The sequence below is a fragment of the Pantherophis guttatus genome, chromosome 10, assembly GCF_059756535.1.
Source record: "Pantherophis guttatus breed Tessera chromosome 10, ASM5975653v1, whole genome shotgun sequence".
NCBI lineage: Eukaryota > Metazoa > Chordata > Lepidosauria > Squamata > Colubridae > Pantherophis > Pantherophis guttatus.
In genome coordinates this window covers 28,029,227-28,049,246 of record NC_142072.1, presented here as the reverse complement: position 1 = coordinate 28,049,246, position 20,020 = coordinate 28,029,227, and the positions used below count along the sequence as shown (strand labels likewise).

Sequence of the window (20,020 nt, the reverse complement as noted above, 5' to 3'; positions counted from 1 at the left end):
GCAGATCTAGAGAGGCTGTACAGCCTTGTCAGAAAATGGTTTGAAGGGCATATTGACTGCCGTGTGGAGGTGGTATTTGGAGTGAATCAGCTAATCCGGGAGCAACTGAATTTGCCAGCTCTGTTTATTTATTTATTTATTTATTAAATTTTTATACCGCCCCCTCTCCCGAAGGACTCGGGGCAGTGAACAGCCAAGATTAAAAAACATATAATATAAACATTAAAATACATTTAAAAAAATTTAAATCCAAAATGGCTCCCCAATTTAAAACGCCTTACCCATAACTCTATAATTAAACAAATTAAACAAATTTAAAATTTCCACTTTTAAAAGGGGGAAGGTTTAGGCCAGGCCGGCTTGATGAAATAGAAGAGTCTTAAGCGCGCGGCGGAAGGTGCGCAGATCCGGAATCCTCCGTATCTCTGGGGGGAGCTCGTTCCAGATCGTAGGTGCCCCCACAGAGAAGGCCCTCCCCCTAGGGGCTGACAGCTGACATTGTTTGGCCGATGGCACCTGGAGGAGCCCCTCTCTATGGGAGCGTACTGGCCGGTGGGAGGCTATTGGTGGTAGCAGGCGGTCCCGTAAGTAACCAGGTCCTAAGCCATGGAGCGCTTTAAAGGTGATAACCAGAACCTTGAAGCGCACCCGGAAGACCACCGGGAGCCAGTGCAGCTCGTGCAGGAGAGGTGTTACATGGGAACTCCATGTCGCTCCCATCACCACCCGTGCGGCCGCACTCTGCGCCAGTTGGAGCCTCCGAGTGCACCTCAAGGGGAGCCCCATGTAGAGAGCGTTGCAATAGTCCAGCCGAGAGGTAACGAGGGCATGAGTGACTGTGCGTAGGGAGTCCCGATCTAGAAAGGGATGCAACTGGCGGATCAGGCGAACCTGATGAAAAATCCTCCCGGTCACGGTCGTCAAATGCTCTTCTAAAGACAGCCGTGAATCCAGGAGGACGCCCAAGTTGCGAGCCCTCTCCGTGGGGGCCAATGATTCGCCCCCAATAGTCAGCAATGGCATCAGCTGACTATATCGGGATGTCGGAAACCACAGCCACTCGGTCTTGGATGTGTTGAGCCTGAGCCTGTTCTCCCCATCCAGATCCGTACGGCCTCCAGGCACTGGGACATCACTTCAAGGGCATCGTTGGGGTGGTCTGGGGTGGAGATGTACAGCTGGGTGTCGTCAGCGTACTGATGGTACTTCACCCCAAAACCACGGATGATCTCACCCAACGGCTTTACATAAATGTTGAACAAAAGGGGCGAGAGGACCGATCCCTGCGGCACCCCACATATAAGGGGCCTCGGGGTCGACCTCTGCCCCCCTGCCAACACAGACTGTGACCGGTCAGAGAGAAAGGAGGAGAACCACCTTAGTACGGTGCCTCCCACCCCCAACTCTTCCAACCGGTGCAGCATGATACCATGATACCATGGCCGCTGAGAGATTTAATAGGACCAGGACAGAGGAGCAACCCCTGTCCCGAGCCCTCCAGAGATCATCAACCAACGCGACCAATGCCATTTCCATGCTGTACCCAGGCCTGAAACCCGACTGGAACAGATCCAGATACGACGCTGTTAAATATTTTGTGACATTTTTGAGCAAAAAATTAGGTATCTTGCAACAAGCAGCTGCCACACAGCAGCTCCCAAAGGAGAATCAACCATCCTGCAAGGCGATGGGCATGTGAGCCTGGCTTGGCATCTTGCATTAGACTTTATAGGTAGTCCTCGACATATGACTGTCATGGAGCCCATTTTCAAAAAATTGCAGTCATTAAGTGAACACTATAGTCATTAATCAAGTACCATGGTCATTAAGCAAACCAATGGTTTCCTCTGGATGCAGTTTTGCTGACAACTAGAAATCAGTGCTGATTTTTAGCAAAACTATCATAAACTGTGGTCACGTGACAGCAGGATGTTATAAATGGCCATAAATGCAGCCATGTTTCCAAGTGCCTGAAGTTTGGTCATGTGATCATGGGGGGGGAGGGTCTGACCATTGGAAATTTGAATCCAGTTTGTGGGTTGTAAGCCACCATTTTCAAATCGGTCTTAATTTTGAATGATTGCAAAGCAACCAGTTGTAAGGCAGGGATTATCTGTACTATGCCTCATTTGATTTTGATTCAGTTGTGTGAACCCAAATTATGTGATTCATCCCATGGTTTAAAGGATTGTATTATCTGTGAACCTACCCAATTTTAGTTTAAATCCACACTGAGTTCACACGCTGTGCTAAGAATTGGTTTGTTATGATAGAATCCTAAAATGCAAGAGCTGAAGGGATCTTGATGGCCATCAGTGTTTCTCAGCTTTATCAACTTTTAAGTTGTGTGGGCCATCTCCCAAAATTCCTCAGACAGCCCTACAGAGGTTGAGGAACAGTGGTTCAGGGCAAGCCCTTGCCCTCAAGATGACCCTCTGGCCCCTCTTTCAACACCTCATTCAAAGGCGAGCCCACCACCTCCTGAGATGGTGTTGCATCAACTCCTGTAATTATGAGATTCTTCTTGGTGTCTAACCAGGATCAACTTCCAACCTGTCATTTCTGTCTTCTATTTTTAAAACAAGTCCAAATGATTTTATCCTTTCTCAAGACACTTGAAGACAATGATCATATCTTAGATTGTTTTAGCCATTGTTTATTTATTACAAGGGCTTTTGTCAGTGTATAAGAGTTCATGAATTGGAATAGACATGGCAGCAGGTCAGCCAATGGAGACTGTTTGGTGACTCAGACAGTTTGGAGCCTGGACGTGGCTTAGCTCAACTGTTATGTATAAAAGAGTTGGTTTGTCCTTGCATTATTGCTTCTGTGATTATATTGATTCTGTACTTCTGGATTCTGAGTTCTGGTTCTGGCTTCTGCTGCATGGGTATTGTGTACATGCATCATGCTTTATATTACTGTATATAAAGAAGTGTCTTTTATACATGAATCCCGCTGAATTATTTACTTGTGTACTGGTTGGATTGCTGCAAACTATAACAGCTTTTATTCAGCTTAATTAAAAAAAGAGGTATACAATAAACAACAGTATTGTATAGTATACAACTTTACCATACCAATGCAATCTGTGAGGAAGAGAGCTTGCTCGGCCATTATCTCATCTGCAGCCATCTGTTTCTGACCATGAAAATGACAAAATGAGTCTTGGGACATCATAACCTGTGGTGGTATTCAGCCGGTTCTATCCGGTTCGGATAGCGAACTGGTAGCTGTGGCTGCGGGAGGCTCCGCCCACCCACCCGGACGTGATCACGTCTTGTTTTTGATGCTCTGCGCATGCGCAGAAGGTCCTGCGCACGTGCGAAGGCAGCGCGTGCCCTCACATTTGCGAACTGGTAGCGAAGGTAAGTGAATGCCACCCAAGCCCCGCCCTATTGTCCTTCCGTTAGGCATGTAAGGGGCAGAGTTTGAGCTGTGATGCCCCTGTGCCACCATGTAGATGCCTCTGGCTCTGCCACTTTTTAAAAGTCCCTTATTCTCCTAATGTGGGTTAATTATCTGAGAGACCCAGAGGGACAGAAACACTTTGGTCTTTCCCTCCAGGAGCGCCAGGGGGTCTGGGGCTGCATGTGTGATGGGCTTGTGGAGGCACCATAAAAAATGGAAGGAGTCGGCTTGACAGAGAGAAATTGTGAGAAAAGAAGGTGCTTTGCAAGTTGCCAGGGTAACACGGATGGCTGAGTAATCATTCTGCTAGTTGCTGTGGTAACAGGCAGTGTGTGCATATATATGTGTTGGGGTGTGTATGCGCATGCGTGTATGTGCTTTCTCTCCATGCTGCCTGTTCCCCTCCCAAACAGAATGCGCAAGACACCCATGGAACAATATTCAAGGGTTTCTGAAAATCTCAGCTGGGCAAAGACTGAAATAACAATGTCATTGCTGAGCTGAGATCTTAATTGCAAGTCATTCTTGCAAACCTGAGAAACGCCGGCAGCAATTGGTAGGTGCAAACTGCCCATTGATCCTGGGAAGCCGGAGTTGGCTAACCAGATTTTGTCTGCCAATCCAGAACAGGAAGACTGATTGATCGTGGGTCAAATCTACATATTTGATGTGAGGGACATACAACCTGCAAATCCAATGTGGCTGCTTTGCTTTGGCTGACAGTGTAGTCCGTCAGGGGTGCCTCGGTTCAAAACACAAGAAAGGAAAACCCCAATTCCATGTTTGTAGAGAAAGGTCCCCCCTCCCGTTACTATGGCAGTCGAAAGCAAGCAAGCATCATAGAGGCTGACAGTCCCCCTGAAAATCGCCTGGGCTTTCCAATCTCTTCCCCCTCCCCCCCCAAATCTGTGTCACTCTCAGCATGTGTGGCCATTCTAAGGCCTGGAAAGAAATGCCAGACTTTCACTCTGAAGCATCCGTGATGAAAGAGGCCCAGCAGCAGGAGTGACCTGGCCAGAGGGCCTTCTCTTTGTCTGGGTAGCCCGTGACACCAAAGGGCTGGGCTTCCTGTGAAGGGCTCATTTCCTACCTTTGTAGGAAATTAGTTGTCCCACCAGAACTGTTGTGAGTAGACTCCCCCCCCCATCCTTTCCTGCCTTCATTTCTATGGATCTCTATTCTGTCTCTATGCCAGTCATCTTGACTCCACTGTAGCTTCATCATCTGCGTGTGGGTATTTATGCCTCCTTGGGGAAGGGAGGGGGGCTGGTTGAGCTTTCATCAAGATGAGCCTATTTGGGGCTAAAGTGCCACCAGTGTATGTATGTATGTAAATCCCCAATGGGTCAGCCCATTTGATGAAAGAGCCACATCTTCAGTTCACGGAGGAAGGAGAGGAGATCAGGAGATTAGATCTCCTTTATGGATTTAAGGAATTTCCACAATATAATTCCTCCATGAAAGAATGACACATTGTTTTTCAATGAGGGCCAAAGGTTTGAACAAATTCTTAACTGTTACTACATAAGCCCTTTTCAGGGGAGCACACAAAAATTAAACCAAGCTTTAAAATAATCTTATTCTGGGTTTTCTTAGTGTTGTGTGACAGTAGTTGCTAGGATTATGATTGGCTAAGTGTGTTTCAGGTCACAGCTGGAGAAAAAGGATCTGTCCTTGGTGCTCTCAGAGTTTGGTTATTTATTGCAGATGTTTCATTACTCAAACTAGGTAAGATCGGTGCTAGATGTTATCTAGAGTGGGCAATGAAACATATGCAAGATAACAACCAACCAGGACCCCTCATGTCAACCTTGAACTACAAGATATTTTTTTTTATTGAGACAAGAGATTTTTCCTTTGTGGATGGAAATGCTGGGCTGAACAAGCATGATTCACTTCTTAAACTTTGTTTTAATTCCCAACTATTTTCATCTGGAACAGACCCACCCCCCATTTCTTTGACCCTAATTCTTTGCCTGTTTTGGCAATACCCACGCATTTCTCAAACTTTTAAGGGTGCTTTTCTTTTTTAAATAAAAAAAAATCCTTGCACTGCTCAATTTTTTCCACCAGATGCCGCCCAAACTCCTTTCCACTTTTGCAAGTTGCAGCCTCTTCCAATTTTTTTCTGCATCAAACCTATTCTTGCTAAGAAGGTCCACAACAATCTGGGAAAATGTAGGCACAAATTTCACACTTGTGGTCAAATGAAATGACCCCCTTTCTATGCATCATTTTTCTTTCCACTTTTACCACTTTCCACTTTTACAGCTATAGCAAAATGTGGATGTTTGGATTCTTGGAGTGCCGATTTTGACCAAAAGAGTCATTAGATGGATGAAGTGTGGAGGACTTCATGTCTATATATTATACCTGGCAATGGTGTGGTTGAATTGTGGTTTGGGAAAGCAACCCTAATTCATCAGTTATGTTTCTTAAGCAAAGAATAAAATGAGCCATGCTATTAATACTTGAGGCCTGTCATGCTTTTGGTGGCCCAAACAGGCAGGCACTCTTGGCTGGAAACTCTGCTTTTGCTCCTCCATTTTGCAGCTGGGCAGATGAAGGCCAGGTAAGATCAAAGGCGCCATGCCTGGTGCCCCCCCTTGCCAGAAGGCTGAAAAGACAAGCCAACCCTGGGCAGTGGGGAACAACTGGGAGGAAGGCAGGGGAAGGGCTCCCATGGGTGGATGGGGGAGCAGTTTGGCAGCTGGGTGATTGTCTGGGGGGGGGCTTCTAACCAGTGCAGGGGGGGGGGAACTGGCTTTATATGTGCTTTTTGGTCATAAAGTGCTTGATTTGATTCCGACAGCATCATGTGTGAACCCTGCCAACTGTAGTTGTAACCAAAGGGTAGAGTTGAGGTTCTCAACCAGGATAATGCTGAAAGCTGCTTTGTGACATCCTAATGCCAATGGAGCCCTTCCCTTGGCTGCTGGCATCCTGTCCTCACCCACGGAGGCCTCGTGGGGTTATAAAGGGAGGTGCGGACTTTGGCTTTGCACCCCAAACCGCGGCTAAACTCACGGCGCAGCATCAGCTGCCCTCGCCCGCCACGCTCTCCCACCTCTCCGCTTCTTCGGGCAGAACGCGGGCCTCCCCGGTGCAGCAGCCGGGCTTCCTCTGCCTTCGGCCCGGGCTCTGCCTGGCTCTCCGCCGCCGGCCTCGCGGGGCTGGGCGCAGTCTGCCCCGCAGTTCCCCAGCCGGCCGCCGGGCGTCCCCGCCGCTTCGCGGGTCGGCGGGGGGGGGGGGCCGGGCCGGGCGAGGCGAGCAGCCAAGCGGGGGCCGGCCGGGGCCTTCCTGACAGCGGCGGGTGGAGCCACACAGCCGGGAGGCCGAGACGAGCCGGTCGCGGAGCCGGCGGGGAGGCGCTGACGCCGCGTTGGGCTCCAGTGGCTGACCCGAGCGCCGGGCCGCTTCTGCCGCCTTCCTGCCGCCTCTGCCCGCGGGCTCCGCATTGGGCATCGGCCGGCCCGCCCGCCCGGGAAGCGCCATGGCCGGCTACGTGCCGGGCCAGCTGCCGCTCAACCGCAGCCAGGAGAAGGAGTTCGTGCAGGCCTACGAGGACGTGCTGGAGCGCTACAAAGGTGAGGCGGCGGCGGCGGCGGCGCGATCTCCCGCGTGGCCGGGCGGGCAGGGGCAGCGGCGGCAGCCGGGAAGCCAGCGGGGCGGCCCCGCCTTCTCGGTCTGGCCGGCCGGGCTGTCATGGCTGCGGGCAGCGGGACCGGCGGGAGGAGCCCCGCCGCCGTTCCGCTCGGGCCGAAGCCTCCTCCGACGGCCGGGCCCCTCCGGCCGCTTCCGCCTGATGGCGGGCAGGCGCTTGGCGGGACGGTCCCGGCCTCCTTGGGCTCCGACTCTGGGCCGCCTCCGCCTCGCGGGTCGCCGGCTGGGCTCTGCCGGGGGGAGGCCGGGCAGTCGCTCGCGGCGGCGGCGGCGGCGTCCAGCCGGGGTTGGCGGAGGCGCTCCTTTGTTCCGAGGCCGGCGGGCGGAGGGAGCTGCGGCTGCCCGTCTGACTCCGCCGCCCACCCAGCCGCCCTTTTCCGCGACGGGGCCGGCCGGGGGGGGGGACGCCGCAGTCGCGCCAGGTGCGGGGCTGTGACTGGCCCGGCGGTGCGTGTGCAGTTTTGAGCGCCCGGGAACCCCGGCAGAGCCCGGCGAGGGACTCTGGGCTCTTCCTTGCCACGTTGCCCAGCCTCCCCAATCGGGCTGGGCCCAAAGAGCCCGGTTCTGAAGGGCTCCCTGCTCTCTGGAGGGGGCGGGTGGTGGCTCTGGGAGCCAGAATCCGGTCGCATTCTAGGCAATTGGGCGAGTTTGGGTGGCAAGCACAGTTTTGGGAAGGTTACAGGAGTTGGTAGAGAAGGCAAAGGTGCAATGCATTTCCTTGCTTAAGGGCCGGGAAGCTGCCTGGATCGAAGGCTCAGATCACATCATCCAGAGATCAGAAATTAAACATGCTTACCTGACAGGGAGAGGCTGCTGGCGAATCACGTACTTTCTGGCCAGTCTGAAATACAATCGGCTTTCAGTCTTCATGTTCCGGCTGTTTTAGCTGCTCCTGCAGCTTCCTTCAAAGGCACTTTCAAGTGAAAACTCCCCCCACCCCCAGCTCCATAAACGGCCCAAACTAGAACTGGCTGCTGCAACATTGGATTAGAAAGAAAACGGGAAACAATATCTTGCCTTGGTTACAAAATGTTACTAACTTGGAACTTCATGTTTAGGGTGACAAGCAAATTTCTTGGCTGCGTCTCTGTAGCTTCTGGTGCTCTTGAGGCGCATCTGAGATAGAGTTTGCTGGAGGAGGAGACTCAGGTTGTCTTGTGGAAGGTTTTCCCCACTGACCCCATCCGCACTTCTCAAACTGCAGGCCTGGAATTGAAGCATCTTAGACTGCTAAATCCCATCGACGACTATTTTCCTGCACTGTCCTCCCAAGGGGAGGTTTATTTATTTCTCAGGTTTTGTCCAGGGACATGTATTCTTCCATTTTCCTCCTGACGAGGAAAAACGTGTGAAGTAGGATGGGCTGAGCCAGGCTGCGTTTATGGCACTGAGGAAGGAGTAGGAGCTGCATCTCCATTCCCAGGGTTTTCACCCGCAACTCTGCCACTCAATCCTAGTTCGTGTGGTCCTGGGAGCAAAAGTCTGCCTTCATCTGCCATAAAGCACTACAAGTTTTAAAGAATACTTACAGACATAGAGAGTTGCATGTTTCTTTTCTAACACCATAGTTTATATTTTTCTTTGCATTATTAACAAATCGCTCTGGGTGCTAGGAGTAAAAAATTATCTAACCTCTGGGGCCCTAGCTATGTTTGGCCACATCTTCCATCAATCTCGGCATTGACTCTGGTGTTGGGATCTGTAGTCTAACACATCTGGAGGATAGGTGCCTCTCCCTTTCCTCCCACTCCCCATTCCATGTTTAGTATTGGTATACTTCTAAATACCAGAATCTGGGAACAGACCTCAAGAAAGCGGTTCGCTCTATTTATATGGGGGGGGGGTGCTAGTGGACAACTTGCACAGCTCGCGCATATGAGACCAAGAAGCTGCATAATGGATTTTAGAGAGACCGCCAGCTCTTACCTTTAGGCCAAGTTAGGCAAAACAATTTTTCACTTGCTTCTGTTTGACAGAATTGCCGGGGGGGTTCGAGGTTAGGGAAGGAAGTGGATGGCAGACTTATTCTAGACAGAACAACCTTTTACTTATTACTGGCAGTGTAGAAACATTTTATAAGCAAATCTGTTTTTGTGGCAACTTAACAAATTACACTTCACTTTGCAGGATATTCTAGAGCAAAGGTTGAATAGAATCATACTGAGGGGCAAAAACGGGGTGGGAGAATAGAAATTATTGTAAGCTGCCTAGAGTAGCCCCATGGCAAGATAGATGGCAAATAAATGTAACAGATAATAATAATAGTTTGCAACTTCAACCTTCACTTTGCTTTGCTTGGCAGGCCTTGTAAACAAGTTTATTCTCTGCTGGGCTGAGTCCCTCGTCAGCTTCATTGCACCGACTGGTTTTCATTAACTAGCAGGTCATGAAAGCCAGACCAGCATTTCTTCAACAGGACCCTGCATTTGCGCCTCTGCTGCTCTGCGTGCGTTTCTTCCCTTCACAGCTTTCATGAAAACAGCCAAAACATAAGGAACCTCCAAGTGCATCTGAGCCAGAGGCATTTTTTACAATGCTGGCGAGTTTTGTAAATTAAGAGACAAGCTTCAGCAGGTAAAGCAGCAAAGAGACATTTCTGTTCTGTTGGGTGGAGGGTTGGTCGTCTCTTTGGAATGCACCAAATGTTCCCGCAGAGGATTTTTTAATTACACGGGTCCTTGTATCCTTGACCTGACTTGACCTCCAACCAACCCTTTGGAGCATTTCTATTGGAGGCTTTCCGGGCATCCTTTACAAAGGCAGGGAAAGGAAAGGAAAGGAAAGGAAAGGAAAGGAAAGGAAAGGAAAGGCTTTGCTGATCCAAGCCGATGCTCTGATTTACACATCAAGCACTTCGGGTGCTTTAGGCCTAACTCCCATGGGGAAAACACTTGGCCCCGTAGGACACCAGAGAAGGTACTGGAAAAACCTTTTTCAAGAGGGCAGATCTTACTGCTTCCAAGAAAGGTCTTTTGTTAGCTGTGACCTCTTGCAGCTCTTCTGCTGTGCCCCCCAAGCGCCTATCCAGGAGGTCATAGACCACCATTTCCTGCACCCAATAGCAGAGATCCAAAGATCGAGCAGCACCGGCATCTGGACGAGGTGCATCTCCCTTGAGCCTTGCCTCTTCCAGGGTGAATGTTTGTTTGCATGCAGATACTGCAGGGGGTGGGGGGTGGGGAGCTAGTCAAGTAGAGTTTCTATACAACTGTGAAGTTTTGTCCTGTTTTCTTCTGATAGAAGGAAAGTCTGTTGCAGCCATGTTCTCCCTTGCATCCTGCTGCCCCAGTTGAGCCTGCCAGAAATCAGATAAAAGCCCATCAGAATGGTTTAATTAGTACCCATTTGACAGACAGCTGAGCTGCCAAGGGGAAGGTTCTCAAGGTAAAGGACCGGGTTTAACCATCCTCCCTGCTGAACTACTTTACAGACAGGCAGTGGAGTGTCCTCTTGTAGGGTTAGCCCAAGCCACCTAAGCTGTTCATGTTGCTTGTTGCACAAAAGCCCGTGGGGCCCCCCTTTTTCCACCAGAAGGACTGAGCCAGCGACCAGGTGGAAATTGATTGCAAAGGTCTCCGTGTCTCATCTATGATTCCTTAGAACCTCTTTTTGCCAGTCCGGCTCTGGTGACGGATGCAGTTGTCATAGGGCCTGTGGTGGTTGCCCTTTACAGCAGAAGGGTGTCTGATGCAGAAGTGCAGAAAACGGTCTCCTAGCATTATTTGAGGAGAGGAGGACAAGCTCCAGAGGTGCTGGGCAGCCGGGCCAGGTCCCAAGGAAAGTCTCCAGAATTTGCTCAGCTTCAGCGGCTAGTTGTTTCCTCCCAGCCTTTGTCCTCTGCATTTACCTGCAAAGGGAAGCGCATATCTGGAGTTGTAATGGAAGAACAAAGCTGGTGTGTGCTGAACACTTGGATGCTTACCTTTGCTTTGGCTAAAGACGTCATAGTCTCTTGCTTTTGTGGCAAGGCAGAGCCTCCTTGCCCTGTCCAGGGTGGTGTGGCTGCTGAAGCAGAAACAGACACTTCCTCCTTTCTCTGAGTCCATTGGGACATTTAAAGTCCTGGCTCCTGGGAACAAGAATTTGCTTGTTCTTTTAGCTGAAAAACAGTGTTCTTGATACTTATGGCTTGCAGGTTCTCAGTCACGCTGGAATCCTGGAAATGCCTTGTCCTGGCCCAGTTTGGCAGTGGTGTCTTGAGAAAGAGCAAGTAAGCAGCAAGACCGTAAAAGCCAGGGGGCTGCGGCCGGGTTTCCCCACCCAAAGAGAGTCTGTGGTTCAGCGTGTTACACTGGCTGGGTCTCCCTCCTGTATCATGCTCAGTCTCCGAGAATTTCCTTGTGACTGAGGTGGCATACAAGCTGCAACCACTGTTAGTACGGGTGGCACGGCAGAAAACTAGACCTGGGTCATTCCTCCTGAAAGCTCCTCACTAGTTCATGGTTTGTTTTGACTTAGCTTGATGTGTGAACCTATCTCTTGTTATTTAGCTTTATCATTCCACTGTAATACTTACAACGAACCATGTTTCAGTCACTGGCGATCAGGAAAGAAAAAAGTGGGGAAATGTAAGGGGTTTTCCTGTTGGAGTAAATTGTAAAGTGAGACTTTTTGGAATTAATCAGAATAATTGGGCAAAATAGTTTTTTATTGCTCCCTCCCTCCCTCCTTCTCTCTCTGCAAGATCATCACACTGAACAGTTTTTCCACTATTTGCAGTGAGAATGTTACTTTAGCTCAACGATTGTGAGGAGGAGGAGGAGGACTGGTTGCCCAGAAACCTGTTGTTGGAAACAGCCAAGTTCCTGTGACCCACTTTTATCTGAAATAGGGATTGGAGGACATTGTTGAAGGATATCTTTGATATATGGTGGAGGAAATGGCCATTCCAGCTCTCCTCCTTGCTGGAACCCGCCCTGCTTCTCCTTGCTAGGTTCTAGTTGTCTTTCCAGTTGAATGACCTTCATTTGGGAGGAAGGAATTCTGGCTTAGCTTTCAGGGAGGGATTATTAAGGATACTTGCAACACCTCCCCCCCCCCCATTGGATTTGATATTGCAAAAACCAAGCACTGTGAAGCTTCCTGGGTGGCCATGGAGGTGGAGAGAAAGTTGCCAGAGAAGTCCCTCTTTGCCGCTTGCTGGGGTCCTGGTAGAGGGCTAAGTACTGTGAAGCCCCCTTCCCCACCTTGTGCCCTCAAGAGATGTTGGGATTGGTCTTTGAAGTCCAGGCTCCAAAGGTGCAGCCAGCACCACTTAAGAATGGAGAGCAGAATTTGGACTCTTTCCTTCCTTCCTTTGTAGGGACTGAGAGCTGGATCCTCTCCCTCAACTCTGCTTTCAGAGATGCCTGTTGTGCCTCCTTAGACTGGAAGGTATCTTAGAGTTCTCCTAGTCCATCCCATGCGGTAGGCAGGAATTCCCAGATCATCCCAGGTAAATGGCTGTCCAACCTTTGTTTGAAACCCCCCAGGTGGAGCCTTCCCAGTGAGCCCAAAAGCCAGAGGAATGTTGCTAGGTGGACAAGACTCTGGGTCTCTTCTTCGAAGACATCCTTATGCATGCTGCGTCCCTCCTTGTAGACCTGGGTCTGTTCCTCTCCTTGGGGCTGCCTGCATTTCTACTCAAACATTCTTGGAGTGGCTGGCTCTGGGAGGGAGGGAGGGTGTGTCTCCAGGGCTGCTGCTTAATTAGATCTTTGATATCCTCTTCCCCGGAGATTTAATGGATAGCCCAAACCCCAAAGCAGTGAGGCTTAGTTGTTCCATTAAAGCTAGTTGCTCCAGTAAGGGATTACAATGCCAGGAGTTGCCTTGACTTTTAGCGTGGCAGCTGGGAGGAAGAGGAGGAGGAAGATGTCCCACTGGAAGGAAGAGTTGGGATTTTGTAAATAACATTCTTTGGAAGAGAAACAAAATTTTGTTCCGGCTTTGCTTTGGGGGATTTTTTGGGTGCTTTTGCAGTTTTCATCCTTTGGCATAATTTATCTTCTGCTTGATATGGAATAGAGGAAGGGGCTTTAGATGGCATCCTAAGACCTTTCCTAAGTCTTAATTTGGGAACTCCACCGGCTTTGGAAATATCACTGGCCTTTGGGCCTCAAGCCTATCACTGTAGCCATACTGACTTAAATCCTGTAAACTTAAATCTTTTAAACGATACAAAAGAAGTCTGGCTGCTTGCACAGATGTTGGTTGTGGAGCAGTGTGGAACTATGAAGACACCTGAGCTTCAGTCCAGAAGCCTGGGATCTTATTCTCAGGATGAGGATGAGGATGATGATGAAGAAGAAGAATGTTCTTTCCATTCCTGTCCTTCCTTTCTGTGCAGCACAAGCCTTCTAAGAGTCACACAGAGTTGCTAGCGAATGTAGCTGTGCCAGTTGCTCAAGTCCTTGTCTCCTACTGGTCTGGACTCATAGTCACACACCACATCAAGTCACAATGTGGTTTCTTTGGTTTGAGGTTACTGTATTGTGGTAACCTGGATATTGATGCTGCTATTGCTTGTAAATCAAGGCTTAACATGTTGCAAAACAGGTTGTAGCTTTGTAATACATTTGTTAATACAAACCACAACTTCACATGCTGTGTATATACAGCCTCTGCATTGTGGTTTATGCGGGTGGGAGCTGGATGGGTGGGTGGCCCTGCGGGGTAACCAGATGGTGCTCGACCCCTTTCAATGTATGATTCTTAATCTCCTGCTTGGTTGCCAGGGGAATCCAAGCATTTTTTTGTAAGCATAAAAAGTGCCCGCTGAGTTCTCGCCACACAGCCGCACCATCAATTCTAGCCCAAAGTCGTGTCTGACAATGAACAAGGGAAGGGGCAGAAGATTAGGAGTAAGAGAGGCACATAGGGCAAAAAAGCTCCTTGCAATAAATAGTTCTTGCTCATTTGGGGGGGGGGCTTGCATTTGATTGGGGCCATGCCCAGGAATGCCATCTGTGATACTTTGTGCTGGAAGCAAACCCTAATCGCGGCCTTTTTTTTCTTCTTGGAAAGGTTGGGCAGCAAGGTCTCAATCAGCTCAACCTTGCTGGCCGGGGAATGGAGACACAAGCGCTGGTTTAGAGAGTCCTGCATCGGCTGGCCCACCTTCTTTTGAGAACCTCTCTCTGAAGGTGGCTTCGGCCTCAGCACCTCCTAAGAGCTTTGCCATCTCTTTGCTAGACTTGCTTTGGCAAGCTGTGAGTCTGGTTTGTGTGAGTTATTACTTCTGCTTGGGCTGTTTTGTGCCTGTGAGCTGCTGGTGAGGCAATGTTGGGTATCCCCACACCCAGTCCTTAAGCACTCTTCCCACCCACAGGTCCCCAGCCCCAGTCTTCCCAGGTATGAGGCTGAAGGCTTTGCACAGGTGTGGTGTTTTCGTGTCAATTTCCCACTGAAATTCTCCTTCCTGTTCCATGGCTGGCAGATAGAAAGAGAACTGACATTCTGATTATTCCTTAAAAATAAGCAGGAAAACAAGATTATCTTGAAAATCCAGACATTTTAAACATTGACTGATGATGATAGCAAAAGAAAAGAGATGCATCATACAGCCACTGATCTGGTTAGATAGTTTCAGACTTGCTTTTCCAGATGACCAACCTGTATCCTTGCCTCGCCTTTAAAAGAAAAGAAGAGAAAAAACGAGCTTCAGTGAATGCAGGGGTTCCATGGACTCAGAGCGGAATCGATTGAGCTGGATGCTAAATAATTTTACACGTGCAAGATGAATTCCAGCAAATTGATTCCAGGAATGTTGTCTTTCAATTGAGCTTCTGGATATATCCTGTTTTTTAAAAAAAATTCATGGTTTTATCAGAGAGAGTTAGCAACTGTTACTATTTTCCTGGGGCTGTGTGAAAATGAAGGCATCCCTAACTCTGGAGTGGATTCTCTGTGTGGCTTGCAGGGGAACAAATTATGCTGACAATCCCACAGCTGTTATTGGAAATAATCGGGGTGGGAGGGGGGCTTGTGAATGTTCAGAATCCCTGTAGTAGACAGGTCCTCAGCCCAGCTCCTGACTTTCAGGCAAGCAAGAACGGGTTGCCAGGGGTCACAGCTGAGAATCACTTTGAAGAATCCGGGGGTGGGGGGGTGGGGCTGCAAAATAGTATCAAAAAAGTCAAAACGGCAGTCATATCTGTTTGTTTCACAGCCTGCCCCCTTTCGTATGGATTGTAGTATATGTAAAAATGGTGGAACTCTGCGTGCTCACACTCATTTATATGTGTGTGTGTGTGTGTGTGTGTGTCTGTCTGTCTGTCTGTCTACAGGTAGTCAACAACCATTCATACAGTGGCTGAAGTTACTTTACAACAGCACTGAAAAAAGTGTCTTGCATCTGTCTTCACACTTACAACCATCACAACATCCCCACAGTCATGTGATGCAAATTTGGATGTATTTATGACGGTTGCAGCAGGGGTGAAATTAGACCAGTTTGGACCATATTGCGCGTACTGATAGCGGCGATTTTAAATGGTTTGCCAAACTGGTAAGAACCCACCCCTGCCCGCCCGCTCGCCTGGGCGCTTGCCTGCCTTTGCAAGCTGGCCACGGGGACCGCCCGGAAGGCTGCGTGGAAGGCAGGCAAGCAAGCATGTCAGGGCCACCCAGCTGCGAGGAAGGGAGCTAGCAGCCTACTCCATTCCCTGCGGCCCTGCCATGCTTGCCTGCCTTCCACGCGGCTTTCCTGGCGGTCGCCCATGCCCGCTTGCCTTCCGAGGCCCGGTCCCACATCCAGCCCTTGACGGGAGACATGCCGCTTCCGGCCCGGCCCGGCCAGTGGGTGGGAGACCGGCCCTTGGGGGAGACGCAGCTGCTGTGCTTGGGCCAAGAGGGGCAGGGGCACCACATGTGCAGCCCTGAGACATCCGCCCTCCCTCCCAGAGCACCACTGCCACCCTGGAGCTCACCTTTGCCTCTACAGCCCGCTGGCCCCTTGGGGCAGCGCAAATACCGCTTTTGCCCTTCCCTTTCTGGGAGCAGTGCTTCTGCTTGTTGGGCCACTTCCCTGAAGGCAGCAGCTCCACCGCCACCTGCTTTGCTTTTTCCCTCTTTTTGGGAGGCTCACAGGAGGCTTGTGCAGTGACACCGGCATGGGGGAGGCAGGCAATCCAGACACCCTGTGCTGGTGCTTGTTCAGTGCAGCTGCAGGTAATCCAAGAGGCAGTGGGACGAAGGGGCCGGTGCATTGGGATCTCCTCCCCCATGTCTCTTCCTCCACCTTCTGCTGGTGCCACCATGCAAGCCTCCCATGAGGAAAAAGAAGGAAAAAGCAAAGCGGCTGGCTGCGGAGCTGCCATCTTTGGGCCCAATAGGCAGAAGCTCTGCACCCAGAAGGAGACGGGCGAAAGTCATTCTGCGCTGAAGCAGAGGCATTCCGAGCCTTTGGCATATCCCAGGATTGCAATGCTGAAGGTTAGGAATGGAGCTTCTTTCATGAACGGCAGGAAAATGGGGAGGGGGATTTTCCTGCTTACCATTCTTCCCTCAGTCTGTGCTGAGTTTGAGGAATGGATGACAAGCAGGAAAATCCCCTTCCCCATTTTCCTGCCTTTCGCGAAAAAGGCTCCATTCTGAACCTTCAGCGTATCCCAGGATTGCAATGCTGAAGGTTCAGAATGGAGCCGTTTCGTGAAAGGCAGGAAAATGGGGAAGGGGATTTTCCTGCCTGTCATCCATTCCTCAAGCTCAGCACAGACTGAGGGAAGGATGGTAGGCAGGAAAATCCCCCTCCCCAATTTCTTGCCATTCGTGACAATGAGTGGCTAGGAGGGGAGGGGCTGGGTGAGGCGCCCCTCAATGTGGGTGATGTTGAGTTGGCCAGACCCACCCAGTCACATGACCCCACCCACCAACCCAAGCCATTCAAAAAATTTTGAATTTCACCCCTCAGGTCCTGTGGCCATCATCTGCAACCTTCACAGCTGGTTCCCCACAAGCAAAATCAATGGGAGAAGCCAGATTTGTCCAATGAATCACTTGACTGCAGTGATTCGCTTAACAACTACGGCAAAAAAGGTCATAGAATTGAGCATGACTCACTTAATAGCTTCCTTGCTTAGCAACGGAAGTTCTGGTCCAAATTGGGGTTGTCAGTAGAGGACTACCTGTATACCCAGACACATATATCCGCCACACCCTATCTGCTCCCATTCCCAAGGGATCTGCTCCTGAAATGGATTGTCTCTCCTGCTGATCATCCCAGGCCATGGGGCTTGGTGCTCACAGTTGAGGTGGTCACAGAGCTTCATGTCATTGCTGCAGAAACGCCCGGGTTTTGCAGTGTAACCATTGATGGAGTTGCTTGGCTTGTTCCTTGTATCCTGGTTTGGTGGCAGAGCAAAAAGGACATACTGGCTTCTCACCATAGCAAGTAGAAGCACCAACATGGCTTGTTACAGAGGAGAAAGTTGGAGGTGGTGGTGGGGGGCGGGGGGAGGATGACACGCTCCTTTCTGATCCATGGACAAGCACTGGTTGTTTAACACGTCTTAGGGCTCTTCCGTTGACCAGGAAGAGCAAGTTGGGTTGAGTCTCTGCAGTCTCTGTAGACCGGCAGAAGAAGAATGCTTCTCTGTTCCCGTGCTGCTTTGTTTACTGAAACAGCCCACCCAAACAGGTTGCTGAAAACCTGTTTCATTTCCGTAACGAAATGATAAAATTTGGGCAAGAGGAAAACTGGTTGTTTGGAAAGTGCTATGATAATACCTGCTTAAATGGAGACTGGCAGCAATGTTTTCTGAGAGCCGAATTCTGTGGCAGATGCCTGGCTCATTAGGACGTGATGTCCCCACCCCTGCTCAGGAGGCATGGCAGGAAAATTGTGAGTTCCTGCTTTGTTTAGAGCAATATAGAGATTATCTTGAACAACATTAAATAAGCATCAGCTTTGCCTGGATGGGACGGGGGGAGGGGGGGGGTGAGGAGGAAACTCAAAGACTGCCCACCTTGATTCACTCTGGTATAAGAAGGAAGAGAATCTCTGCCAGGCTTTTTTATTATACCCCATCTCAGTGAAGTAGAGCGCCCCATGGCTCTGTTTCCTGACCTGATCTGCCTTCAAGGGATTTGCTTTCTCCTTCAAAATCAACAGGCCAGGTCCCAGCCTGCTTCAACTGAACAAGGCTGCCTTCATGCCTTAAAGCAATATTGTGATTAGACTCATTAAGCTCATTAAGCCATGATTTCTTAAACATGATTTGTTGAATAGCTACCATTGACTGGAATATGGTGTGCCTTAAACCTTGGTTTGTTTACCACAATGGGTTGCAGAACATGCCAACCCAAATCCAAATAAATGTCACTGTGGCACAGCCCAGATTATGATGATGGGCACTTTATTGCAGTATGTAAGGTTCGGGGCTCCAGTTCACGAAGGAGCTTCCTGGATGCCTCTGAACAGCTACTTTCCCTCTGTCCCACTCAGTGACCATAAACCCAGCCCTTTATTTCAGGAAACTGCCCTTTATTTTTTTACAAACTCAATTTTGTCCTTTGTTTTACCATAGAAATAGTATTTAATGCATAGTTTTTCACATTTGTGTGAAAATTATGCAAATTGATTTGTCTTTTTAAAATAAATTTACATATTGTTTTGCTTTAGATATTTTTGGGTTTACAATAACCAGGTTTTGCTTCCTTGGTAAAACAAAAGTTATAAAAAACAAACATTTTGTTTTATTCTTTTGACCTGCTTTCAGATTTGCTTGCTTTTCAGGTTTGTTCTTTATTTTTTCCAAGAAAATGTGGTCATCATACATTTGCCCTACAAATCTGCTGTTTGGATAAAATGAGAGGAGTCCCCCACATATGCTCTCTTGAGCCATTAGGGAAAGTTAGAAATGAAACACAAAATAATTAGTTCCCGTAGAAGAGGCATTTTGTCAATAGGCTGGTATTTTATCCATGTTGGCTGCTTCATTTGGAAGTAAGGGAATGTCACTTGGTTAACCTTCATGTCTTAGTAAGTTACCTGATACTTACTAAGATTCCATACTTACCTAAAGAACATAGCTAGACTCTTTTGACAATGTTCAAAAGCATCTCTCTCTCTCTCTCTCTCTTTCTTTCTTTCTGTGTGTGTGTTTGTGCATGTGTGTTTGTGTTTGTGAGAGACATGGGGGGGGGGGAGAAATCCTGCATTGCCTGTTTGGTGTCTACTGGAGTGTGAAATGGGACCAGGGCTTCCAAAACTAAACACAATGCAAGATTCTTCTCTCCCTAACTACTTTCTGGACAGTTGGATGCAGAAAACTATTTTCTTAGACAGATGGAAACTGGTTCTTTTTTCATCCCAAGTTATGTGATTGTGTATGCTTCTTAAATGATTTGGAAGAAGTTTCTTGGATTCTGAAAATTAGCATTTCTTTGCTTTTGATGAAAGCAACTTCAGTTTTTCAGGTTTATATATAAACCTGAAAGAAGATGCAGTTGTTTTGAAAAGCTGAATGGTTAAAACACCATTTAAAACAGCTGCACTCTCTTTTCAAGCTTGAGTGAAAGCTTGAAGACAGATGTGGCTGCTTTAATCAATACCGTAGCAGTGGTGCACTTGGGCAAGATCTATTTTTTCCACGAACTGTTAAAATGTGCACCCAATCCATCTCTTAAGATGAACAGGTGATCTCTATGACTTTGTGGTTAGAGGCTTGTAATCCTGGTTGCCAGAGATAACAATGCAGTTGGTGTGAAAAGACTTGCATATGCCTCCTCTAAGTGTTCCTTTCAAGAAACGTTCTGGCTGTGAACATTTCTCTCTCTCGGACGCAAACATGCATGTACACATTAGAGAGCTATGTCCACTCAGTTGTCCCATTGCTTCTTCTTTGCCTGTGGACCACGGCCCTGAAGTGGTCCCTGTTTATTCGGTCCCTCTGAAGTAGGCAGTGAGAAAAAATAGCTGTCTACTGAAGAGTGTTTGGAACAAAAATTTGGTGGACCTGTAACT

At 49.0% G+C, this 20,020-nt stretch overlaps 1 protein-coding gene across 8 annotated transcripts in view; it reads left to right on the top strand.

Moving 5' to 3' along the window:
- Nucleotides 1-20,020, top strand: part of LOC117663256 (microtubule-actin cross-linking factor 1) — a 323,136-nt gene that overhangs the window by 18,667 nt on the left and 284,449 nt on the right. For 2 of the 8 annotated variants that reach the window (XM_087876752.1, XM_060691385.2), the window contains exon 1: nt 6,640-6,998. The exons of the other annotated variants lie outside the window; for them this stretch is intronic. In XM_087876752.1, coding sequence (XP_087732878.1) covers nt 6,905-6,998 — 94 coding nt within the window. In that variant the 5' untranslated portion in view covers nt 6,640-6,904. Of the gene's footprint in view, nt 1-6,639; nt 6,999-20,020 lie in introns of those variants that run through there. 8 annotated transcript variants of the gene reach the window in all.